Source organism: Panthera tigris, chromosome B1, assembly GCF_018350195.1.
Source record: "Panthera tigris isolate Pti1 chromosome B1, P.tigris_Pti1_mat1.1, whole genome shotgun sequence".
Classification (NCBI taxonomy): Eukaryota; Metazoa; Chordata; class Mammalia; order Carnivora; family Felidae; genus Panthera; species Panthera tigris.
Genome location: NC_056663.1, coordinates 73,567,600 through 73,590,924, shown reverse-complemented (window position 1 = coordinate 73,590,924; position 23,325 = coordinate 73,567,600). Strand labels below are relative to the sequence as shown.

At 47.0% G+C, this 23,325-nt stretch overlaps 1 protein-coding gene across 3 annotated transcripts in view; it reads left to right on the top strand.

The window, feature by feature from the left end:
• The window catches only part of TMEM131L (transmembrane 131 like), a 169,527-nt gene extending 148,394 nt beyond the window's left edge, over window positions 1–21,133 (top strand). Inside the window, exons 28-35 of one of the 3 annotated variants that reach the window (XM_042983743.1) lie at window positions 1,472–1,638; window positions 2,821–3,009; window positions 7,005–7,083; window positions 7,984–8,066; window positions 16,219–16,339; window positions 17,355–17,443; window positions 19,379–19,518; window positions 20,722–21,133. In XM_042983743.1, the coding sequence (XP_042839677.1) occupies window positions 1,472–1,638; window positions 2,821–3,009; window positions 7,005–7,083; window positions 7,984–8,066; window positions 16,219–16,339; window positions 17,355–17,443; window positions 19,379–19,518; window positions 20,722–20,997 (1,144 nt within the window). In that variant the 3' untranslated portion in view covers window positions 20,998–21,133. Of the gene's footprint in view, window positions 1–1,471; window positions 1,639–2,820; window positions 3,010–7,004; window positions 7,084–7,983; window positions 8,067–16,218; window positions 16,340–17,351; window positions 17,444–19,378; window positions 19,519–20,721 lie in introns of all 3 variants that reach the window. The other 2 variants (XM_042983742.1, XM_042983744.1) reach the window with 2 other exon arrangements.
• Window positions 21,134–23,325: the final 2,192 nt, after the last annotated feature.

Genomic DNA, 23,325 nt, shown 5'->3' with positions numbered 1-23,325 from the left:
TCAGAGCCTGACAAGGGGTTCCATCTTATGCACCATGAGATCATGACCTGAGCCAAATCAAAAGTTGGATTCTTAACCAACTGAGCCACCCTGTCGCCCCCCACCTTTTATTCTTTTTACGTGTATTTTCATAAAAAGTTGATTGACTTAGGTCACTCTAAAGTATTATATTTTCCTGATGTGAAAATACAGGAAGATACAAAATTCGAGTGGAATTTCACCAATTAAGCATTACGATATATTTCTACAAGGATATTTCTGACATGCTAAAGAAACAAAATTTAAATTTTTTTTTTTAACGTTTATTTATTTTTGAGATAGAGAGAGACAGAGCATGAACAGGGGAGGGACAGAGAGAGAGGGAGACACAGAATCTGAAACGGGCTCCAAGCTCTGAGCTGTCAGCACAGAGCCCGATGCGGGGCTCGACCTCACGGACCATGAGATCATGACCTGAGCCGAAGTCGGACACTTAACCCGACTGAGCCACCCAGGCGCCCCAAGAAACAAAATTTTAAAATAGAACTTTCCAGTAGCTTGTAACTAATCAGAATGTTTTGAGAACATGATGCTTAAGAAGTAGCCAGGGGGCCCTCACCTATTTTGATTACTCTCAAAATAAATGGGTAAACTTACAAAAAGAGAAGTGGGTACTTGTTGGATTGTCTGTTTCCTTGGCTCTTGCTTCTTCTGTTATAGTCTTTACTTTGAGCGGTCAGAAACCAATGAAATCATGTGCTGTAGCTCACATATTTTGTCTTCTTAACTGCCATCCTACAAACCTGACGTGAGGTACTGCAGTTAGGCAATGTGAATAGCCATCTGTGGACTCCTGTGGCGTCCTCTACCCATTTCTATTTTGCCATTTACAAAACCATTACAGTTCTTTCCCCAGTTCACGGTCTAGTAGAGAGATGTTATCATTGGACTGTGAGCTCCCTGGGGAAAGAACTTTATGCTTTGTAAGCGCAACTTTCCTAACAATACATGGCACATGGTAGTCACTCAATAAATGTTTGCTAAATGAATGGATGAGAAGAGATATAAATGAACGCTCAGTACCTTCCCCCAGACACCAGGCAGCAGGTTCATCTATTAAGAATCATACCTGTCACTAAAGCCAAGGAGGATGAGCCAAGAGTCCTGGGTTCTGGACCTGGACCTGCCACTTATGAGGTGACGGAGGGACTCCATCACTTATTTAACTTTATGGAGTTTTATTCCTCTCAGTGTGAAGTATAGAGTAGATTAAATGAGCTCCAGATTGATTGTAGTTCTAAAACAGCAAAAATCTTTTGTCTTTTTGATACCACTCCCTTACTCAGTGTCTTCTCCCCCAAAACACAAAGAGCGGAGGTCTTGGGTTGTCCCAGGTTCATTTTCACCTCTGGTAAGTCTCATGGAAAGCAAGGATGGTTGGATGATAACATGTGGATGTGATTTGTTTGTTTGTTTTTTGTGGTTCTTCTAGGCCTTCTGAACAGAGTGAATTAAAACTTGTGTGCAATGCATTTGAAAGGCCTGAGCTGAGCAGTGACGTCGATGTCAGAAACTGGTGTATACAGGAAAACCCGGGGGAAATTTGTAAGACAGATGCTGGCATTGGGAGCAGTTTACCTGCTGCACAGGAAGAGGCAGGTGTGTGACTATGTTGAGCTATGAGCAGTGCTTCTGTTGGGATTTTTGGTTCCTCCAGGAAGTAGCCACTGTAAAGAAGTGACACCTTGATGAGGTTATCGCTTCAGAGGCAACTTAGGTTATTGACGCCTGAATGGAAAGCTGTCAGGATGACACTGTAAACCTGAGATTCTTTTGAACCCGGGCAGGCCTCGAGTGTTGTCCCCTCCTCCCTAAAATCTGGCCATTCTCAACTGTCCTCCTGCGCAGTGCTGAAGGAACGGTGGTTGCTCCCTCTGGGGACAGCCGGGTGAGAACTGTGTTCTTCTCACACACCCAAGCCAGGCAGTTCCTGCACAGCCAGGCTGCCGTCCCTCCCAAGAACTTCCCGGCAGCGCCTCTGGGAGTGAGAGGTAGAGGGCACCCAAAGCTAAGTCCGAGCTAGACTAAGGGGTAGCAGGAGGCTCCAGGGCCACTGAAGTTGACTGCACGTGTGGGGGACGGTGTGGGGGAGTTGTAGTCCTGTCTGCCAACACCGTGTTCCCAGACACACGTCCATGTCCTCCATGCACATGGCTGGCAGATTTCGGGAGTTTCTTTCTCTGTCCTCTCATTCATTCCCTTGACACATGTGTTGCCTTTTGGTCTTCTTGGGGGTTCATTCCACTCATGCATAAATAGTACTTTGAAGCTCTTTTTTTTTTTTTTTTTTAACATTTTAAGTAATTTCTACACCCAACATGGGGCTTGAACTTACAACCCTGAGACCAAGAATTGCATGCTGTACTGACTGAGCCAGCCAGTGCCCCAGTACATTGAAGCTCTTAGGAGGTATCTTCATAAAAGAGAGGGGGAAATTACCTATAAATTTCCAGTCTGATCAAGTAGCTCAGTTTTCTTCACAGAGTGTTTATTTCCAGAACCACTTTTAGATCAAGGGTATGCTTGGTATTGACAGTCTGAGCCCCAGCCAGGTGTAATCACCCATCCCGCAGGCAGAGTAGACACAGCTCATCCCTCACTGTTTCTTAAAGTCCTGTTATTGGTTGTAGTTAACTTCTTTCTTCTTGCTAGATGTGCAGAGGTAGCAGACCCTGACCGTGAACCTGGCCTTCTTCATAACTTCACTTATCTCCTTAGTAGACATGGCATCAAGTTGAAAGTTGTTCGAATGAGGTATGACTTCTCCCTTCCTTCCTGCAGAGGGTTACTACCAGAAGACTGGCAAGAAGTGTGTGGAGAAGTCTTGCTCGGATTCCAGCTCCGACTGCGGCAGCTCCTCGGGCGGCGTTCGGGCCAGCCGTGGCAGCTGGGGCAGCTGGAGCAGCAGCAGCAGCAGCTCTGACGGGGACAAGAAGCCCGCGGTGGGCCGTCAGCACTTCCTGCCAGGCGGTGAGTCCTGGGAGTACACCCAGCCCTGGGAACGGCCCTCCCTCCTGCCCTGCCTCCCGCCTTCCCGCCTGTCCTCCCTCCCTCCCTCCCACCTGCCCTCCATCCTGTCCTCTCTCCCACCTGCCCTCCCTCCCTCCTGCTCTCCCTGCCACCTGCCCTCCCTCTTGTCCTCCCTCCCACCTACCCTCCGTCCTGCCCCTGCCTCCTGCCCTCCGTCCTGCCCCTGCCTCTCGCCCTCCCTCCTGTCTTCCCTCCCACCTGCCCTCCCTCCTGCCTCTGCCTCCCGCCTCCCCCCTGCCCTCCCTCCCATCTGTCCTCCCTCCTGGCCTGCTGCCTAGCCCAGTATGAGACCTGGATCTGTTTTCCAGGGCCTGGAGTACATGCGGGACTGCAGATTGGAGTGTTTACTTAGCTTTGGATTTCATTCACTCTTTTGTTCTTTCCTCCTTCCTTTCCCTCTCCCTAAATCATCATCATCATCATCATCACCATCATCACCATCATTTAATGTCTAACTTTGACACAGTTCAAAGAACTTTTGCATTCCTTTTTTCACTTGCAAGTTTTTATTATGGTAAAATATATATAACACAGAATTTACCATTTTTAAATTTTTTTTAACGTTTATTTATTTTGAGAGACACAGAGTGTGAGAGGGGGTGGGGCAGAGAGAGAGGGAGACATAGAATCCAAGCAGACTCCAGGCTCCAAGCTGTCAGCACAGAGCCTGACATGGGGCTCAAACTCACGAACCGCAAGATCATGACCTGAGCTGAAGCCGGCCACTTAACTGACTGAGCCACCCAGGCGCCCCCAGAACTTACCATTTTTAAATGTACCATTCAGTGGTGTTAAGTACACTCATATTGTGTAACCATCACCACCATCAAATTTTTCCATCACCCCAGACAGACTCTGCACCTTTATCTATCTATCTATCTATCTATCTATCTATCTATCTAAGAGAGGGGGAGGGGGGAATCCCACGAAGGGCAGGCGGGGGGGGGGAGAGATAGAGAGAGAGAGAGAGAGAGAGAGAGAGAAGTGGGTCTCACCTGAAGCAGGGCTCGTGCTCACCCAGAGCTGGGCTTGAGCTAACCTGACACAGGGCTCGAACTCACAAACTGTGACATCATGACCTGAGCCGAAGTCAGATGCTTGACTGAGCCGCCCAGGTGCCCCACAACTCTGTACCTTTAAACAACAGCTGTCCATTCCTCACTTCCTGCAGCCCCTGGAAGCCTCACCTCTACTTCCTGTCCCCATGAATTTGACTACTCTGGTGTCTAAGTGGAATCACACGGTGGTCGTCCTTTTGTGTCTGGCTTATTTCCCTTGGCATAATGTCTTCAAGGGTCACCCATCCTTCTTTTTTAAGGCCAAATCATACTCTATTGCATGCACATATCTCATTTTGATGGGCACTCAGGTTGTTTCGACGTTTTGGCTATTGTGAATAATGCTGTGAACATTGTGGCCTTCTCTTATTTTTGAGAAATTTGAGGATTTGGGAAAGGTCAGAGAATTAACTACTCTTACTTTCGCTATCTTTACCCTTGGGTTTGTTTTTGTTTTTAATAGTGCTTTATAGTCTTTTCCACTTTGGCCTCCCTGAGTCACTGCCCACTGTCATGAACTTGGCACATGTTCTTTTAGTCCATATTTTATCTTACATTTATATATCCATCAACAAAGTATAGAATTATTGTTTTTAACTTACATAAGGGAAATCATACTTCAGTATATCATTCTGCATTTTGCTTCTTTCACTTAATGTTATTTTAAAGCTCTGTGTCTATATAAAGATGGAATTCATTCCTTTTCACTGTTATTTTCAGCTTAGTCTTTGTGTAAGGGTGAGATTGAGAAACTCACATTTGTGAGGCCTTTGTTCACCCATCACACTCACACTGCTCCCAAGTAACCCTGAGGGGCCAGGGCTGATGTCCCCGTGCCAGTCTGAGATTTGAGGTCCCGGGCACAGAGAGGTTGGCAGCCTGTTCCACACCCCAGTTTGCTTGAACCCTGTCTCCTCCCCCCAAGACAGGCTGCTTCAAGCCATGGACCATTCCCTTCAGCAGCCTCCGGGCTGTCTTCTCTTCTCTGTCTCCCACCGGCAGTGAGACCTATAAAAGAAGGTCTTGTCTGAGAGACCAGGGCCCTAGTAACCATAAAAACCGACAGAAAGCACCCACGCGTATTTTCAAGCTGCATTTCTCAGACTTTCTTTCATTATCCTCTCCCTCCCCAGGAGCCTTTTGAGACACTGTTTTCTTAATGACCCCCCATAAAATTTTAATATCACTGATAGGCAGTGTTTATTACTGTGCAGTGTGCTTTAGGGATAAAAAGATAAGATCTTCTCAACCCCCAAGAAACTCAGCAGTCCTGCCCCCCTCTAGGAGACACTGTCGCCCACATGGAGACACACAGGCTCAGATGAAGGCAGGCAGGTACACGCGCTTTGATAGCGGGATATGTTTGGCCTGAGGAAGCTTGAGTTCCACAGCCTACACCAAGCCCAGCTCCATCCACCACTGAAGACAAAGTTTGCCTGATGATGCAAACATAAGATTCTGAAAAATCGGTCCTTACTAACAAAAAAATAGAAATGCAGTTTTGCTTGGGGGAAAGGCTGAGAGAGCAAGATGAAAAAAATTATTCATAGTTTCTGTACAGTGGCTTAATATGTAGTTTACAAGTTGTTTGAGGGTTACGTACTGTCAGAAAAATGTCCCCAGCATAATTATGGTGTAAAAGACCATAAGGACAACGTATATGTGAAGCATGACCCCAATTTTATATGTATGTGTACACATAAAAGAGATTGTAAGGAAATATGTCTAAATGTTGAATGGCAGTATAATTGCAGGTGACTTCTGTTTTTCTTCTTTCTTTCTTCCTTCCTTCCTTCCTTGCTTCCTTCCTTCCTTCCTTCTTTCGTTTATTCATTTTTGAGACAGAGAGAGACAGAGCATGAATGGGGGAAGGTCAGAGAGAGAGGGAGACACAGAATCCGAAACAGGCTCCAGGCTCCGAGCTGTCAGCACAGAGCCCGACGCGGGGCTCAATCTCACGGACCGCAAGATCATGACCTGAGCCAAAGTCGGATGCCCAACCGACTGAGCCACCCAGGCACCCCCTGTTTTTCTTCTTTAAACTTACGTTTATTTTCATAGATTTCTTACAGTAAATATGTATTACTTTTATAAATTGCAGGGATCTATTTATATAGCAAGATTTCTTTTATCAGAAAAACCCCTATGAGAAAGTTACATGATATTAATGATTTCAGCTTTTTGCCAAAATTAAAACACCATTAATCCAAAATTCATAAATTTAAGTGTTGAATTTCAGTAACTTTTCAATGAAGATAAATATAATAGAGATTTTTTTTAATGTTTATTTTTTGAGACAGAGAGTGCAAGTGAGTGAGGGGCAGAGAGAGAGGGGGATAGAGGATCTGAAGTAGACTCTGTGCTAACAGCAGAGAGTCCGATGTGGGGCTTGAACTCACGAACTACGAGATCATGACCCGAGCCGAAGTCGGATGCTTAACCGAGTGAGCCACCCAGGCCACCCCTATAATAGAGATTTTTTAAAAATAAAATCACTGAGGGGTGCCTGGGTGGCTCACTCGGTTAAGCATCTGACTTCGGCTCAGGTCATAATCTCACGGTTCATGGGTTCGACCCCGACATCAGGCTTTGTGCTGACAGCTCAGACGGAGCCTAGAGCTTGCTTCCGATTCTGTCTCCGTCTGTCTCTGCCCCTCCCCCACTCACACTCTGTCTCTGTCTCTCTCTCTCTCTCAAAAATAAATAAATGTTGGGAAAAATTTAAAAGAATAAAATAAAATTACTGAATGTGAAAATCATTTTAAAGTGAGAACTTGCTCATTAAGGGTTGGAGATATTAGCCATCTGCTCTTTAATACATAATACAGTTGAATTACATGTGTAAAACATAATGATAATGTTTTTGTTTTTATGCAGGAGACAATGTTTCCCAAAATGACTTTCCTTCAGAAACTCCCATCTCCTTGAATCTTTCTCATAACATCTGCAATCCCACGTGAGTTTTTAATTTCCTAGCTTTGACGGTGTGTTGTAGGTACTGCTTTTCCTGTCACTGCTTCTTCCTTGTACTTGGTTCTGCGGGTGAAAATAGGAAAACTTTTTAAGGATGTGGGAAAATACAGCCCAATTTTGCTCATCATTCAGGAGGCAGGATCCTCCCAAGGAAACACATTTCATGATCTCTGGGGTGCCCAGTGACGTAGCCACATTGGAACACATCTCGTTCCTGAAAGCAGACAGAGAAACTGCAGTAGTTGTAGGGATTGGAGTCATCAACGCTTTGCTACAACTTGAAATAAAACTGGACGCCCATGACTTAGGGAAGTTTGCAAGACCCCAGCAGCTACCCCCATGATAACAATTCTGCTGTGTGATGCTTGCCACCGCATGGGACAAAATCAACAAGTGGCTTTTATTGAGTGGGAGAAGAGGAGGGTACGCAGCCGGCAGAGGTTTTCAGAGTGGGCATGTGATCACCTTTCCTTAGGCGCTGGTCACATAGTGAGAGGACAGGAGGCTGTCATTAAAACTAAATTGATGGGGTTGTAAAGAAGGAAACTCAGCATAGGAGACAAAGCTGTCTGTGAACTGTTTTGCTAGAGGTAGGAAGTAAATTAGGGATTAATTCTTGCTGCCAGCTGGTGGTGGGCTGATGGTGAATCTGCAGTTCACCTTAGCTACCTTAGTTAAACTTGTTTTGTTGTTTATTTAAGAAAGGCTCTGCTGGGTCTTGGGAATTTACTATTCCTCAGCCCTTTTCTGGCCGTGTACCATTGTGTGTCTAGTATTTTATGTTTCTTGTGGGAAGAATGTCTGTAAAAACTCAGTGAACAAATTTGGTATGTCCTTGTACAGAAGAAATGAGTAGATCCTCATTCTCTCACTTTCTCCACAGAAACGTGAATAATGTCCCACGGTATGCAGAACCTCCCTGTCCCAGCCTTCCTGCCGGGCCTGCAGGTGTCGAAGAAGATAAAGGTGAGGCACATACGCTTGGAGCAGACAGCAGCCAGGTGCTCCACACCGCAGGTCGGGGAGCTTGCCAAGACAGGCAGGTCGGGTGGGGCCGGGGCTTCGCCCAGCGCCCTCTTGTTCAAGCCATGTCACTGGGTTTCGTACGTTGGGAATGTACCTGCCCTCTGGACTGGCTTCATTGAGGTCTCTGATTGGGCTGCCCCCTCGTTTAGAGCCAGGGTACAGGTGCCCTGTGGCCCGAGTATAGCACGGGGTGCTTTGCAGGGGACTACTGCTATGTGTGGTCCACCTTTGCCTGTCTGAGGTAACAGAGAAATAGAGAAAGCAAAGGTAAGCTCTGGTTGGACAGCATGCCATGGGTCAAGTCCAGGCACCTGAGCCTGCTTCCACCTTTCCCACTCTCTCCCTGTCCTCCCTGCCTCCCCATGTCTTAGAAGTCCCTTAACCTGGCCTCGCAGCCTCAGTGACCAGCCTCGCTCCCTGTACGCGACCTGAGACCAGGAGCTGAGCTCCTGCAGGCTACCCCCAGGTGGGGAGGACAGCGTCCCAGGGGTGTGGAAATGATGTGAGTGGGAGGGAAAACCAAACCCCGCTCCCTCCTGGGGTCTCTGTAGGACGTTAACTCCAGTCTCCCTCATTTTTCTTCTCCAGTTCTCTTTGTTACCTCTCTTGGCTCTTGTCTTGTGTCTCCTGTTTTCTTCTAGTGCCTGCTTCCCACGTGATTAGGGTCAGGAACCGTGGCAGGATAAACCTGATGTTCACTCCCGTGGCATCATTTAGCTTTAACGCATGTACTTGCTTTTGCTCATATAAATGAGACTAGATTTGAAAACTCTATGCATTGGAGCCAACTCTGAAAGCATAGGCTTCTGTGCTGTTCTTTGGATACATTTTGGACTTGCTGTTGTTGCATTGTCATTAGAAATAAATTATTTGTGAGTTGGATCCAACTACTAATCCAATAAAATAAGTGTTTTCAATTAAAAAAAACTCTTGAATTCAGTAATGTTGCTGAAGCAAGATTTGGACAAAATTTAGGTAGTACTACCTTTTTTCTTTAAGGTAGTAGACAAGATAAGATTTAGTTGATGGGGAAAAATAAAAACTGTCAAACAGATATGCCTTAAAATGGTATTCTGTCTGTATCTGTCTGTATGTGTTGTCAGGTGGAGACTTACATGTTGTCTAGAGTCTTAATCTGTTTTTTTGCATGTGTGTATGTTTCAAGTGCCTTTTACCTTGTTCTTGGTGTTAATAATCTGCAATTACTTTTGTTTATTTATTTTATTTTAGAGAGAGAGAATGGGGAAGGTACAGAGGAGAGAGAGAGAGAGAGAGAGAGAGAGAGAGAGAGGGAGAGAACCTTAAGCAGGCTCCATGCTCTGTGTGGAACATGATGCGAGGCTTGATCCCATAACCCTGGGATCATGACTTGAGCCGAAATCAAGAGTCAGATGCTTAACCAACTGAGCCACTCAGGCACCCCTGCAATTAGTTTTGAATCACCTGTTATAGTCCTTGGTTGGATCCTCAAGTCACTAGAGAATTAGATCTTGCTCAGAGTGACTGTCTGCAGAGCACTGGCCCCATCTCCTTCTGCCGTCCCTGCCCTTCCTCACACAGCTGCTTTTTGCCCAGCCCCAGTTCCCCCATCCTCGTTACAGTCTCTCCGTTGCTACCTCCTTTCACTGCAGACACCTTGCAAAACCACAGTCAGGGTTCTGCCAGGTTCTGTGGCTTCTCTGCCGGCTGCAGTGCCAGTGAGTGAGGCTGGAGAACAGTGGGCAGAAGCACACACAGCAGCCACTGCTCTGTACGTCCACAGCCCTCGCTTCACGTGACCCCATGGCTGCGACTCTCTGGGCCCTTATCTGTTCCCTCCTCTGTGCTCATACTTCCAGTGCTTTCTGCCTCATCCTCCTAGCTGATATTGCTTGGTGTTTCCCTGGGAAGGAAAGAGACAGTTGGAGGCCTTCGGAAGGCTCCCACTGCCCCGTCCATGCACCACCAGTCACAACATCTTCTGCTCCTTCCTGTTTCAACCTGTTGAATTATCAGTGTGGTGCTCCTCCCCAAGGCTCTTGTTTCAGTGCATTGCCCATCCCTCTGCCATCAGCTGGTTTTCTCTGGGGGTCATTCCATCAGCTGTGATACTTCCCACCTTTAAAAAACCAACAGCCCAAACCCTCTCTCTCGACCCCCTTCTCTAGCTATGTCGTGCCTCTCTTTGGGGGAACTTAGAAGAGTAGTCTGTGCTTGCTATCAGATTCCTTTCCTCCTCTTCTCCTCTGAAACTGGCTGTGCTCCACCACTCCCCCAAGACACTGTCTGCAGGGGCCCTAGCGGTTTCCATGCTGTGAAGTCCCACACTTCTCAGTCTTCCCATCTCCATGGTGACCTATTGCAGACCTTAGACGTTCTGCTCTGGCCCTTAAGTTTTAGGGTTTCCGATTCAGTACCCCCCGGCCTGTCATGCCACCTTGTGCTGTCTCTGTGCACAGTCCTGTGGTGGTCTCATCCATCTGCAAACCTAAGTGCTCCCTCCACCCTGATGACTCCCACATTTGCACCTTTAGCCTGGGCCTCTCTCCTGAATGCCACTGTCTTATAGCCAACTGCCATTTGACATCTGTACTTGGGGATGCAGCGGGTATCCCAGTGCTCAGCCTCCCTCACTCCTGCTCACCTTACAGCCTTCCCATTTGGTCTTTCTTGTTGCTCAGGCCAGAAATCTTGACTTGTTTTTCTTGTCGCCCACCCATGATCTGTTGTCTTCTGTTCGTCTTCTGCCTTCCAACCAGGATCTGACTGCTTCTCCTCACCTCCACCATAATCACCCTGGTCCAGGCCATCATTGTTTCTCTCTTGGGCTGTCACGATAACTTCCTGACAGATCTCCCTGCATCTGCTCTCACCTTGCCATCTAATTTCTTTTTAATTTTCTCTTTTTAAATTGAGGTTTAATTGACTTATACAGTGTACAATGTAATGATTTGATATGTGTGTATATTGCAAAATGATCACAGTAAGTCTGGTTAACAACCATCAGTGCTTTACCATCTGTTTTTAACACGGCAGCCTTAGTGACCATGTTAACATAAGTCATAGCCTTTCTCTGTCCAGAACTGGGGAGGATCTGAGGTTACCCAACTTACAAGTTAACCAATTAGTGTACCACATTTTTATAGATACTGGCAGAAGACAGGAGACTTCTGGGTCAGGCACAGAGGACGTTTAGCACAATGAATGGCATGCACATGGATGTATTTATGGCAGGTCCTGGACTGCAGTCCCATGGGTGATGCAGGTGGGCCCGGGTGGCCACCTGCATGGGCTCTGGGTGCAGGACAGGAACCCTGAGCTTAGGGAACCCAAGTGTTTTATAATAGTCAGGAAACACTGTATTTATTTTGTTGAATGTTAAAGAAGCTTGCCCCTTGGGGCGCCTGGGTGGCTCAGTCGGTTGAGCAACCGACTTCGGCTCAGGTCATGATCTTACGGTTTGTGAGTTCGAGCCCTGCATCGGGCTCTGTGCTGACAGCTCAGAGCCTGGAGCCTGCTTCCGATTCTGTGTCTCCCTCTCTCTCTGCCCCTCCCCCACTCGTGCTCTGTCTCTGTCTGTCTCAGAAATAAATAAAAACATTAAAAAAAAATTAAAAAAAAAAGAAGCTTGCCCCTTGCTCCGAAGAGAGAGAGACCTTATCTCTCTCCTGAGGCTTTGCTTAGTAAACATCCTTGGAAAGGTAGGTCAGAACATAGGCAGCTAGCTTCCTGCTTGCAGGAAGTACAGAAAAGACACCCATAGAAAATTGTCTCACAACAATATACACACCCCTTGTTGCTGCGTAGCCTTGGCTTCTGGTCCGTTTTCTCATGCGTACATCACTCCTTAAGTGGTTCTCGATTACTCTGACAGAAGGTGGGGCCACATCTTTTAATTTGACTATGATGATGTAGCCTGCAACTTGACCTACAGGAAAATGCCTGGGTGAGTCTGTCCCCCACACCCTGGCCAGTGAGTTAGCGCTGACCTGAACGCCTTCCAGAGCCAAGCTGGTGTTGTGGTGTCTTTGATCATTTCAGCTAATGTTAGGAAACAAATCTCATACCATCTTTGCTGATTGGATGGCTCCCTCGTAGTGATTACTGCCTACAGGATGTGCATAAACAGCAAGTTATCCTTCAGGGACGTCCCCTGAATAACCAAGAGCATCCTCATCTGAGAGGTCTCCACAGTCATTGGAAAGCTACGTGATCTACTGGTGACTGGCACGAGAAGTACCGTTCTGGGGGTACACACACTGCCCTGGGAAGAAGGTGTCATTTACAGTTGCTACCCCTGCCCCGCCCCCGCTTCCCCCCCTTGTCCCCCTGCCCTGGCAATGGGACCTGATCATTCAGGGAATACAGATTGGCAGTGTCTCGAGTGTGGCCTGACTGGCCGGTAAACCTTTGGGTTCCCAATTCAGTTTTGAATAATTGAGTCTAGTCTTTCTTTGTGGAGGTTCTGCCTACGTGCAGATAGCCCAGGCTGTCCCATTGATGGATGCCACCAGCTGATGGCATCTGTCCATCCATCCATACCACAAATGACTGAGCGCTGATAATGGCATTGAAGGCAGGAGACAACCGGAGATGCTCAAGTGCTTTGCACGGAGGGGGCAGGAGCCAGTCCATCCCCTGGAAACGTCAAGGGAGAAGGTGACCAGTTGAGGTCAGAACTGTGTGATGTAATTTGGCGGACTCGGCAGTCACATTTAAGGCCCTAACAACAGTTTGGAAGAGCTGTACCAGGACATTTTCCTCCCTGAGGAAGACTCCAAGGGCAATTCTGAAAAAGAGGGATCATGAATGTCCTCCTGTTCTCTGCACCTCCTGAGACCTAAGGCACTCCCTCCCCGGGTGCTGAGGTTTTCCTCCTCCATCACCATAGAATCCTTGTCTCTCATCACAAGAGCTGTAACTGTAACAGTGACTTTTTTTTTTTTTTTTTTTTTTTTTTACAACAAAACCGTACTTGTACCACCTTTTGTCCATAAGGGTCAAAGCATTATTTTAAATGTTTATTTATTGCGAGAGAGAGCGGGAGAGAGGGGAAGAGGGAGAGAGACAGAATCCCAAGCAAGCTGCTCATTATCAGCACAGAGCCCAATGTGGGGCTTGAACCCATGAGCTATGGGATCATGACCCGAGCCAAAGGTGGATGCTTAACCGACTGAGCCACGCAGGTGCCCTGGGTCAAGGCATTTTTTATGAAACTTACAGGGATCCATATGTTCCCCCACTTGGGCCTGTATGGGCCGTGTAGGGGACTCTGAGCAGTGTACCCATCCACGTGATTGGTATCCTTATGGTCCAGGATCCCCTCAGTCTAACAAGAGAATCCAGGTGACTGGACCAGAAATAAGTGTGAACCCACTCAGCCCCCTATTGGCTGGACTGACACCAGAGTGTCTACCCCCCAGCTCAGCCTAGGGTTGCTATTAGGGCAAAAAACGAGTGTCACATGTCTAGAAGTGGTCGGGGCAGAATTGTGGATGTTCAGAACAGATCTCTGTATCCCACTTGCCCCACACCCCTTTAGTCCTGTTTCATACCCAGGAAGCAGCCAAGGGCCAGTGCTCCCTTTCTGGGCACAGGTCCAGTCAGTACCAAACTGCCTTACATAAGTATGTAGACCAGGGGAGGTGAGGAAGTAGGGTCAGAAACCTGTTTGGGTTGAACTGGAGGAGGCTGTTCCAAGCCCAGCCATCCCAGGTGTCTGTGGGTGGTAGGGAGTATAGAAGGACCACCAAATGCCTTGACTCTCGACCCACTGCTGAGTGGCTTTGGTTGGGATAGCTGTCCTGATCAGGTTACTTTCAGGGGCTGCAGTGATGTGGCTGTGCCGGCTGGTTGGATGAACAGCAGCACTGTGACCAGAAATGTGTCAGCAGTGGGGAGGCAGCAGTAACGGCCTGGAGACGGGGTTCAGGGTCCAGCGTGGTCCATGTGCCAGGAGTGGGTGACGGCAATGCTCAGTATGATGTGGCCCACCCCAGCTCGAGGCAGCTGTGATGAGTCTGGCTGGCAGTGGTAGTCCTGCATCCTAAACAAGTGGTTTCTTCCCTCTGTGCATTTGTGGTGCTGGAAGTGCTCCCACATCCGATATGACAGGCAGCAGTCCTGGTCGTCTGGGTGTGCAGCTTGATTCCAGGCTGCCTTCCTCAGGATACCCTACCCGAGTGGCTCAGATGATTTAATTGGAAGCCAACATTTGTTTCCCCATTTCACATCCCTAAAGCAAAGTGTCTTTTAATCTGCCAGTTAGTAGCTTTCCAAGTGACAGACCAGTAGCTAGGCTATTAGCAATAGCTTGTGTCAGTAAAAGCACAACTCAGTTCATCAAGAGAAGAGCTGGCTTTGAGAACCACCCTGGGTCTGTGCCTGACCAGAGGGGCCGTATTCATTTTCAGTGCTGCAGAGTGGATGCTGGGGCGGACAGCTGCTAGAGCCCAGTGGGCACTATCCGGTTTCAGCTTAGTCTGACCATCAGTGAGCCACACCCAGGCATTTAGGGGAACCTCAGTGAGTTGTAGGCCCCACTGAGCCAGCAGTGTTGCTTCAGGTAGTAGAGTGGGAGGTACAATTTCCCCAGAGGGACAGCCTCCATTTCCTCCACATAAAGCTGAGAGAGGGCTGAGGCCAAGCCAGCTACATGAACATCACCATGTTTGCATCAACTCCCCTGGGTCCTACATGGATACCTATGTGCATACTGGGTTATGTTACAGGAAGGAACCCTGAGCTTAGGGAACCCATATGTTTTATAATGGGCAGTAAGCATACCTGCCTTTTGCTCCAGAGGGAGGCTGTATATAGGTTGCATGGCTTTTGCTTACCAAACATCCTTGAGAAGATAGTCCAGAATAAAGGCATTTAGGGCCTCTGCCTGCAAGATGTACAGAAATGTGAGAAACTGGTAGAGACTTGTCTCCTGTAGTCACTAAGCTCAGAACCTTCTAATAGCTCCCCATACCATCCAAAGTAAATGCCCCCATCCTTAAATTGGGGAGCCCACAAACTCTGCACTCTCTGGCTCTCAGTCATCTCTGTGACCTTATCCCCCACTACTCTCCTTGCTGGCCACACCGGTATCCTTGCTGTTCTGAACTCACCAGGAGCCTTTACAGAAAGTGCTATTCCCCTGCCTGGAGCCTCCCCCATCCCCCCTGGTTTCTCACCTTATTCACATCTTCCACCCATCAGATATTCCCTTAGTGAGGCCTTTCATTACCCTGTTTAAAATTGCTGTTGGGGCCCCTTGGGTGGCTCAGTCGGTTAAGCATTTGACTCTTGATTTTGGCTCAGGTCATGATCTCATGGTTTGTGGGGTTGAACCCTGCTTTAGGCTCTGTGTTGATAGCACAGAGCCTGCTTGAGATTCTGTCTCTCTGTCCTTCCCCACTCGTGCTCTCTCTCAAAATCAAGTAAACATTTAAAAATAAATAAAATTGCTGTTTATCTGCATAGCACTTAGACCACCTGCCATATTCTCCTTCTTCCTTTTTCGTTTGTCTCTGTCCACTTGAATGTAAACTTGTCCACTGCTGTGTCCTTGACATCGAAAATGGGGCCTTACAGGGGCGCCTGGGTGGCTTGGTCGGTTAAGCGTCTGACTTTGGCTCAGGTAATGATCCCACGGTCCGTGCGTTCGAGCCCCGCGTCGGGCTCTGTGCTGACAGCTCAGAGCCTGGAGCCTGCTTCCGATTCTGTGTCTCCCTCTCTCTCTGACCCTCCCCCATTCATGCTCTGTCTCTCTCTGTCTCAAAAATAAATAAACATTAAAAAAAAAAATTAAAAAAAAATGGGGCCTTACAGAGAGCAGGCCCTCAAATACTTGTTGAATTATTACAGTGATCTTGTAATCTAGGTCAGGAGACAGTCCTATACCGTCTGAAGTGAAGGTTAAAGCACATGCCATCTTTCTACTTCATATCTTGAAAGTATATCCTGAAAGGGGTTGGGGAAGATAGAAGTGATCGGCATGTGTGGGTGATATTCAGGGAGTGTTTTCTTGAAGGAGAGAAGGGAAGTTGAGCTGGTCCTGCAAGGAGGGTGGGATGAAGGCCAAGGGGGAAGAAGGTAGACTGAGAGGCCTTGTTCTCTTCCTTAGGTCTTTACCCACCTGGAGACCTATGGCCCACGCAGCCCATGTGTGTGACAAGCAGCTACAACTGTGCCGTGGAGAACAGCATGCCTGGCGTGATGCAGGGCCCCGCCCCCGTGCATAATAGGTACAGCTCTCTCCTCTGGTCCTTGCCTTGTTTAGCCTAAGGGCTTGCCGTTAGGCAGGCCTTACACAACTGGGGGCCAGTCTTCTTCCCCAGTGCACCTTAGCTGGGTGTTTCCTGCCTTTTGGAGTCGCATTGTGATGTCTCAGAAAATAACAAAGCACGGATTGAGAGAAACATGAACGGAAATAAAAATAACAAAGCTGTTGACCACGTAATTACCTTCCTTTTTAAGTTGGAAAGACGGATCTGTTAAGAGAGGCAAGTCTGAAAAAACAATCACTCAGAATTTCTACCACCTAGCAGAGAAAAGATTTCCATTTTTCCATGGTGTTCATCATGAACACGTTTAAAGTGTTAAGAAAGCTCAAATAATTTGAGAATTGAAAAGTAGTTACATTATAGCAGTTTTTTAATTTTGCTGTTGGATATTAATGGCATTCAATTATGAAAACTTGAGAAAATGTTGCTATCTGTGTTTAATCACAGAATCTGTTTGAAGTTTTCTTTTTTGGTTCAGCTTGTTACAGTGGTATTTACTTCCTTCTATCTATAATGAGAATCCAGTTTGTAACAGTGATTGAAGTATCTATGGTGAATCATAGTCTCTATGGTTGTGATTTACGTAAGGTGAGTGCTGGCCTTGCTTTGAGCAAAGGTGGATATTTTATAACACAACCGTCAGGTGTTTGCTGAGACCCTCAGGGTAGCACGGTCACTCTTCCAAAGTGCTCATAAAGCCATGGCCTTGGATCCTGCCTCCCGTTAGACTTCACAAACCTGGTTATAAAGGAAGTGTGCTCCTAGTTCGACCGACCGTCCAACCTGCAAGGCTGTGTCATTGATGATGAGCATTCAGTTAGTAAGTCTTTGATCCTGTGACTTGAGAAAGTACAACTTTTATCTTGCAAAATTGAGGAATTAGCAGTGATTAGGATGCAGGGCAATAAAATCGGTTTCCTTTCTTGATCTTTTGACATCCTATTTCTGAGACTACACCTCTTGTTTTTTGTAGCAGTTTCATTGATTGGAGTGCGACTTGTGAAGGCCAGTTCCCCAGTGTGTACTGTCCGTTGGAACTGAATGATTATAATGCCTTTCCGGAAGGTAAAAGCTATTCGAACAATCCCAGTGTCATTCTTTTACTCTCAGAAAGTCAAAGCAGGAAGTCTGTCTAAGGTTGAAGTCTAAGGTCTAAGTCTGTCTAAGGCACTAATTGCAGAAGAGTACCTTTTTGAAAACAACTGATATAATTGGTGTAGAACGTTCTTTAGTTTCAGGTGTACAACATCATGATTCCGTATTTGTAAATATTGGGAAGTGATCGCCACAGTAAGTCTGGTTACCATCTGTCACTGTACATTGTTACAAAGGTTTTCTCTTGTGATGAAAACCTTCAGGGTCTCTCCTGGCGACTTGCAAATACACAGTACAGTGTTGTCTGCTATCCTCACCATGCCAGCACATTCTCTCTCCAGGGCTGGTTCATCTTCTAACTGGGAGTTTGTGCCTCTTAAGCACTTTCACCCATTTCACATACACCCCACTCCCCACCAGCCCCGACCCCTGCCTCTGACAACCACCAGTCTGTTCTCTGCGTCCGTGAGCTTGGTTTTTTTATTGTTGTTATTTGTTTGTTTGTTAAGAATGTGCCCTTAACAGTGAGCAACCGTGGAGAACGACCTTACAGGAAGCTGCTGAGTGGCTTCATGTGGGTTCAGTTGTGCATGCCTCCCATGTATAGTTTTATATGGCCTCGAAAAGCCCTTTCAACCTGGATGTCTGGGGGCTTCTACAGATAACTCTAAACTAGTTAGCCCTTCCCATTTGGTAGAACTGGGTCATTTGGATTTACGTGGACCTAAGATTGTAGATGATCCATTGGGAGGCTGAGGCTTTAGATGTTTGCTGAACTTTTGAGGCAGGCAAGCCCCTTGTGAAATGTGAGCATTTATGGGCTTGTTCCTCAGCAAGTCCTGACTCTTCTGCCCCTGGGTGGTGCTGCAGAAGGAAGGAACAGAGCTAGGAGGGGAAATTCTGGGAAATTACAGATGCTTGGGCTCAAGCATCGGTAATAGTAAACAATAAGAGCTATGCAAAAAGATAAACTGCAGAGTGTTCTGATTCTACGTTACAGTCTGATCATGATTTCTCATGCCTTTTCAGGGAAGGTGTAAGCAGTATATTAGATGTACTTCCCCCATTGTAATGTATGCGTTGCTCCATGCTAACCACTGGGGGGTGCTGTGGTAACTTTCTTCCTGTGCTGGTGGGGCTTGTGTTCATGACAGCAGCACCCTGTGAGCCGGTCGGTCGTGCTTTCTTCTGTTTCAGTTACCTGCGGCCAGCCACCATCCAGAAGCAGATGATCCTCCCCCTGACCCCTGACGTATTGTCAGAAGGTCGACACTAGCCTAACACTATGTCACAATGTCTGTCCTTTACCTCACCTCACCTCATCTCCCTACATGGGCATTTTATGATCTCCTATCATCACAAGAAGGGTGACTATGGTACCATAAGATCTTTTGAGAGGGAAGGAGAAAAAGAAAGCACATTCACATAACTTTTGTTATAATTTTTCTATTTTATTAGTTATTGTCATTAATTTCTTACTGTACCTAGTTAGTACATTAAACTTTACCATAACTGTTTATGTATAGAAAAAAACACATCTAGGTTTCGGAAGCATGAGGTTAGCATGACAGGTAATAAAGGAAAATGTTGAGGACTAGTAAGACTCTCGACATGATTCCAATCTGCGGTAGTGTTTATTAGAAAGATTCCCATCACATTGTCAAATACAGAACATCAAGTCCAGAGGAAGACCTTCCTCACTGAGGGCTTCCCAGGTAGTGTATCTGATAAATAGTTTTAACCCTGAGAATGACAGTGGCCCTCCTGGTCCACATGGGGTGAGTATTTATACCTGTCTTTGACTTGTCAATATAGTAAGGCCTTGAAAGTTTTTGGCCTAAGAGTAAGAATGCAGATCTTGCCATAAAAATGTTTACCTGTGTTGTTGTCTCCCATTCTTTGTAGAAAACATGAATTACCCCAATGGCTTCCCTTGTCCTGCCGAAATTCAGACAGATGTTATGGATCACAACTCTCAGTCTACCTGGAGTCCCCCGCCCAATATGCCGACTGCCTGGGGACATGCCAGTCTCCTCAATTCTCCGGTTAGTGCTGTGACCCTGGGGCATTTGCAAGTTCCTTCTGGTGCTGCTTTAATCCTTGTCTCCCTTAATTTCAGAGTTAGGTTCAGATCAGCCAAGGCCTGGCTTGGTTCCTGTAGATCACAGAAGTCAGGGTGATGGTCTGTAGATAAAATTGAATTGGGGCCAGGAAGCCCTCCGTGACTGGGTCCTGAGGGCTTCCTGCCTGTCAGCACCCTTCTGAGCCTAAAAGTCCCACACCTTCTTCCTTTCACATCCATTCAAGACACTAATTTTTCTTTTTTAACATTTATTTATTTTTTAGAGTGAGACAGAGCACAAGTGGGAGAGGGACAGAGAGAGGGGGAGTATACAGAATCTGAAGCAGGCTTCAGGCTCTGAGCTGTCAGCACAGAGCCTGACGTGAGGCTTGAACTCACGGACCCCTAGATCATGACCTGAGCCAAGTCAGACGTTTAACTGACTGAGCCACCCAGATGCCCCTCAAGACAGTTCTTATAGATTGAGGGCATTTGACCTGTGTGGGTCCTTCCTTGGGTTGAAAATAAGTTTATTCCAGTTAGATGAGGATTTCACATCACTCCATTTGAGAAAAATGGAGTCGAAGCAACCCAGATGGTTGAGAATATTAATAACTTACAAGTATCTTGGATTGCTACCACTGTGGTGTCCACTGGTAAACATTCGACCTTGATGTTGCCTTTCTAAGGCTTGTGTTTTTAAATTTTTGTAATGTTTATTTATTTTTGAGAGAGAGAGAGAGAGAGAGAGAGAGAGAGACAGTGCAAGTGGGGGAGGGGCAGAGAGAGAGGCAGACACAGAATCCAAAGCAGGCTCCAGGCTCCGAGCTGTCAGCACAGAGCCCGACACAGGGCTTGAACCCATGGACCACGAGATCATGACCTGAGCCAAAGTCAGACACTTAACTGACTGAGCCACCCAGGTGCCCCAAACCTTCTATTTTAAAAAAAAACATTTCTTGGGGCACCGGGTGGCCTAGATGCCTAGCCTCGGTTAAGCGTCTGACCTCAGCTCAGGTCATGATCTCGCAGTTCATGAGTTCCGAGTCCTGCATTGACTCTCTGCCATCAGCACAGAGCTCGCTTGGCATCCTGTCTCCCCCTCTCTCCGCTCCTCTGTCTCTCTCAAACATAAATATTTTTTAAAAATAAAAACATTTTTTTTCTCTCCTCATGTACACTTCAGCCCTACCTCACAAGCACCCGAAGCTTGTCTCCAATGTCTGGACTTTTTGGTTCCATCTGGGCCCCGCAAAGTGATGTATATGAAAGTTGCTGCCCCATCAGTCCCACCACGGAACATTCGACTCACATGGAAAACCAGGCTGTCATGTGCAAGGAGTACTACCCGGGGTTTAACCCGTTTCGTGCCTATATGAACCTGGACATATGGACTACCACGGCAGATAGGAGCGCAAGCTTCCCACTATCTAGAGACTCCAGCTACTGTGGGAATGTGTGAAAAGGATTTGATTTCTAAACAATGTGAATAAAGAGGCTTGTGTTTTGATTACTAGCGTAAACTGGTTGCTGAGATAGATTATGACATTGGTGGATATTTTGGCACTTTTATATGAAAATAAATTTTTTTAATGAAACCCAGGTGCTCTGTTTTTTTAAACCCATTGCAAATCCCTGCTAGAGACGTTAGCATCCATATGGCATAAGTTCATAATTTCAGAAGTGTGTCTGACATGCCCAGTGTTTGAAATTAGAATAAGAGAGACTTCCAAGAAGGTAAGAGTTGAGAAAGAAAGGGCTGCTATGTTTCTCCACAGCTTCGGAACCCCCCCTCCCCCACTCCCAGGGAACTTGGGAGATGACCTTTATCCGGTGGCCTTCCCAGAGATTCTCACGGGGCTGACCCGTGGCTCAGGCCATCTGGATTTTGTTTCAGGTTCCCCATTGACGATACTGTGCAGCCAGTGTGGAGAAGGGCTGGTTGGGAAGCCCCGCTGAGCAGCGTGCTCACTGGCCTGGACAGACCCTGCTTGGGGTGCGGGGTGGCTCTTCCCGGTCCTGGCGGTCATGGCCGCTGGGTGGAGCCGAGAGCCTAGCGCTGTTCTGCCCGTTCAGTGTAGCAGGAGCGTTCCCTCCCCTCCGTCATGCCAGTCTGGGGGCAACAAAAGCAGCAGGGACATTCCGGCCAGTGGTTTCCCTCTGAGTGAGCAGGCTTAGTGCAAATACAAAAACTTGGGAGTTAAGTGGCCGATGCGTGTTTGCCAGACCGGTTCGTATCTGCCTGTCAGTGATTTTAGAAATCCATAAGATGGTGGAATTATCTATGTATGTGTGTCAACCTGGAAAACATTCTTAACTTTGAATAAAAGTGTCTTATTTTTACATTGCGTTTTGTCTTTATTGGAAATTCAGTGGGAGAGAGTTTTGAGAGGTGTGCTGGCAATGTTTGTTTTCAGTTTCCCTTTGTTGCGGTCGTCGGGAGCCTGGGACAAGGAGGACCAGTGTACTGTAAACCAGGCACTGCCTTTCTGTAGGGGACGCCTCCAGGCATGCACAGCTGCTAGAAACTACTCAGGTTGCCAAGTTAGAATCCCGATTTGGGTAAAGCAGATCTCCCACCTGCAGTGTTGAATAACGTTAACATAATTTAGGGTCTAGGTATATACCCCAAAGAATTGAAAGCAGGGACTTAGGCAAATGTTTGCACACCCATGTTCCTGGCAGCATCATTCACAACGGCTGAAAGGTGGAAACAACCTAAGTGTCCACTGACAGATGAACGGATAATCAAAGCAGGGTACAGACGTACCATGGGATATGCAGCCTCAAAAAGGAGGGCAATTCTGATGCTGCCACAGCATGGATGTACCATGAAAACTTTATGCTAAATGGACTAAGCCAGTCAAAGGACAATTACTGTACGATTCTACCTACATGAGGTACCCAGAGCAGTCAGATTCCCGGAGAAAGTGGACCGGGGCTGGGGGGAGTTGTCGTCTAAGGTGTGTGGCTTTTGGTTTTTTTTTTTAATTTTTTTTTAATCTTTATTTTTGAGACAGAGACAGAGCATGAGCGGGGGAGGGGCAGAGAGAGAGGGAGACACCGAATCTGAAGCAGGCTCCAGGCTCTGAGCTGTCAGCACAGAGCCCGACGCGGGGCTCGAACTCATGGACCGTGAGATCATGACCTGAGCCGAAGTCGGATGTTCAACCGACTGAGCCACCCAGGCGTCCCTAAGGTGTGTGGCTTTCGTTTGAGAAGATGAAACTTGGGGCGATGGATGGTGTGTTGCTGCACAGCAGTGTGAATGTACCCCATGCCCCTGGGCTGCTTGCTCCAAAATGAAAATGGTAAGTTTTGTGTTAAGTATTAACCACACAACAAAATAAGATGAAACAGTCCCAAAGCATTTTCAGAGTCAAATTCAAAACTTGCACTGGAGACAGTGAGACATTAGATGCACATTCTGTTCAGGATGATTGTCGATCTAATCTATTTTTCTACTTTCATTGATCCCCCAGTTTTACGTCAGGAAAACGCGAGAAACCAAAGTAAGTTTTTATTCTACTATACACAAGAGAAAGTAAACGTCTTAACTTTGGAAGATCCTTTAGCCCCAAGACTAAAAGCAGTGGCTGTCTGGCATGTGAGCAAACCGAGGTTGCCTGCTCTGGATTGTGCCCCTAATGGAAGGGGTGTGGCTTCCTCTTCCTTGTTTCACCCGCTGGCATTGAGGCCTGGACTCCTGACTCTCGTAAGGGTCTGTGTTATGGCATCAGGCCTAATACAGCCATCCCCTCTTGTCCTGTCCACTGTTGTCTCTAGCACC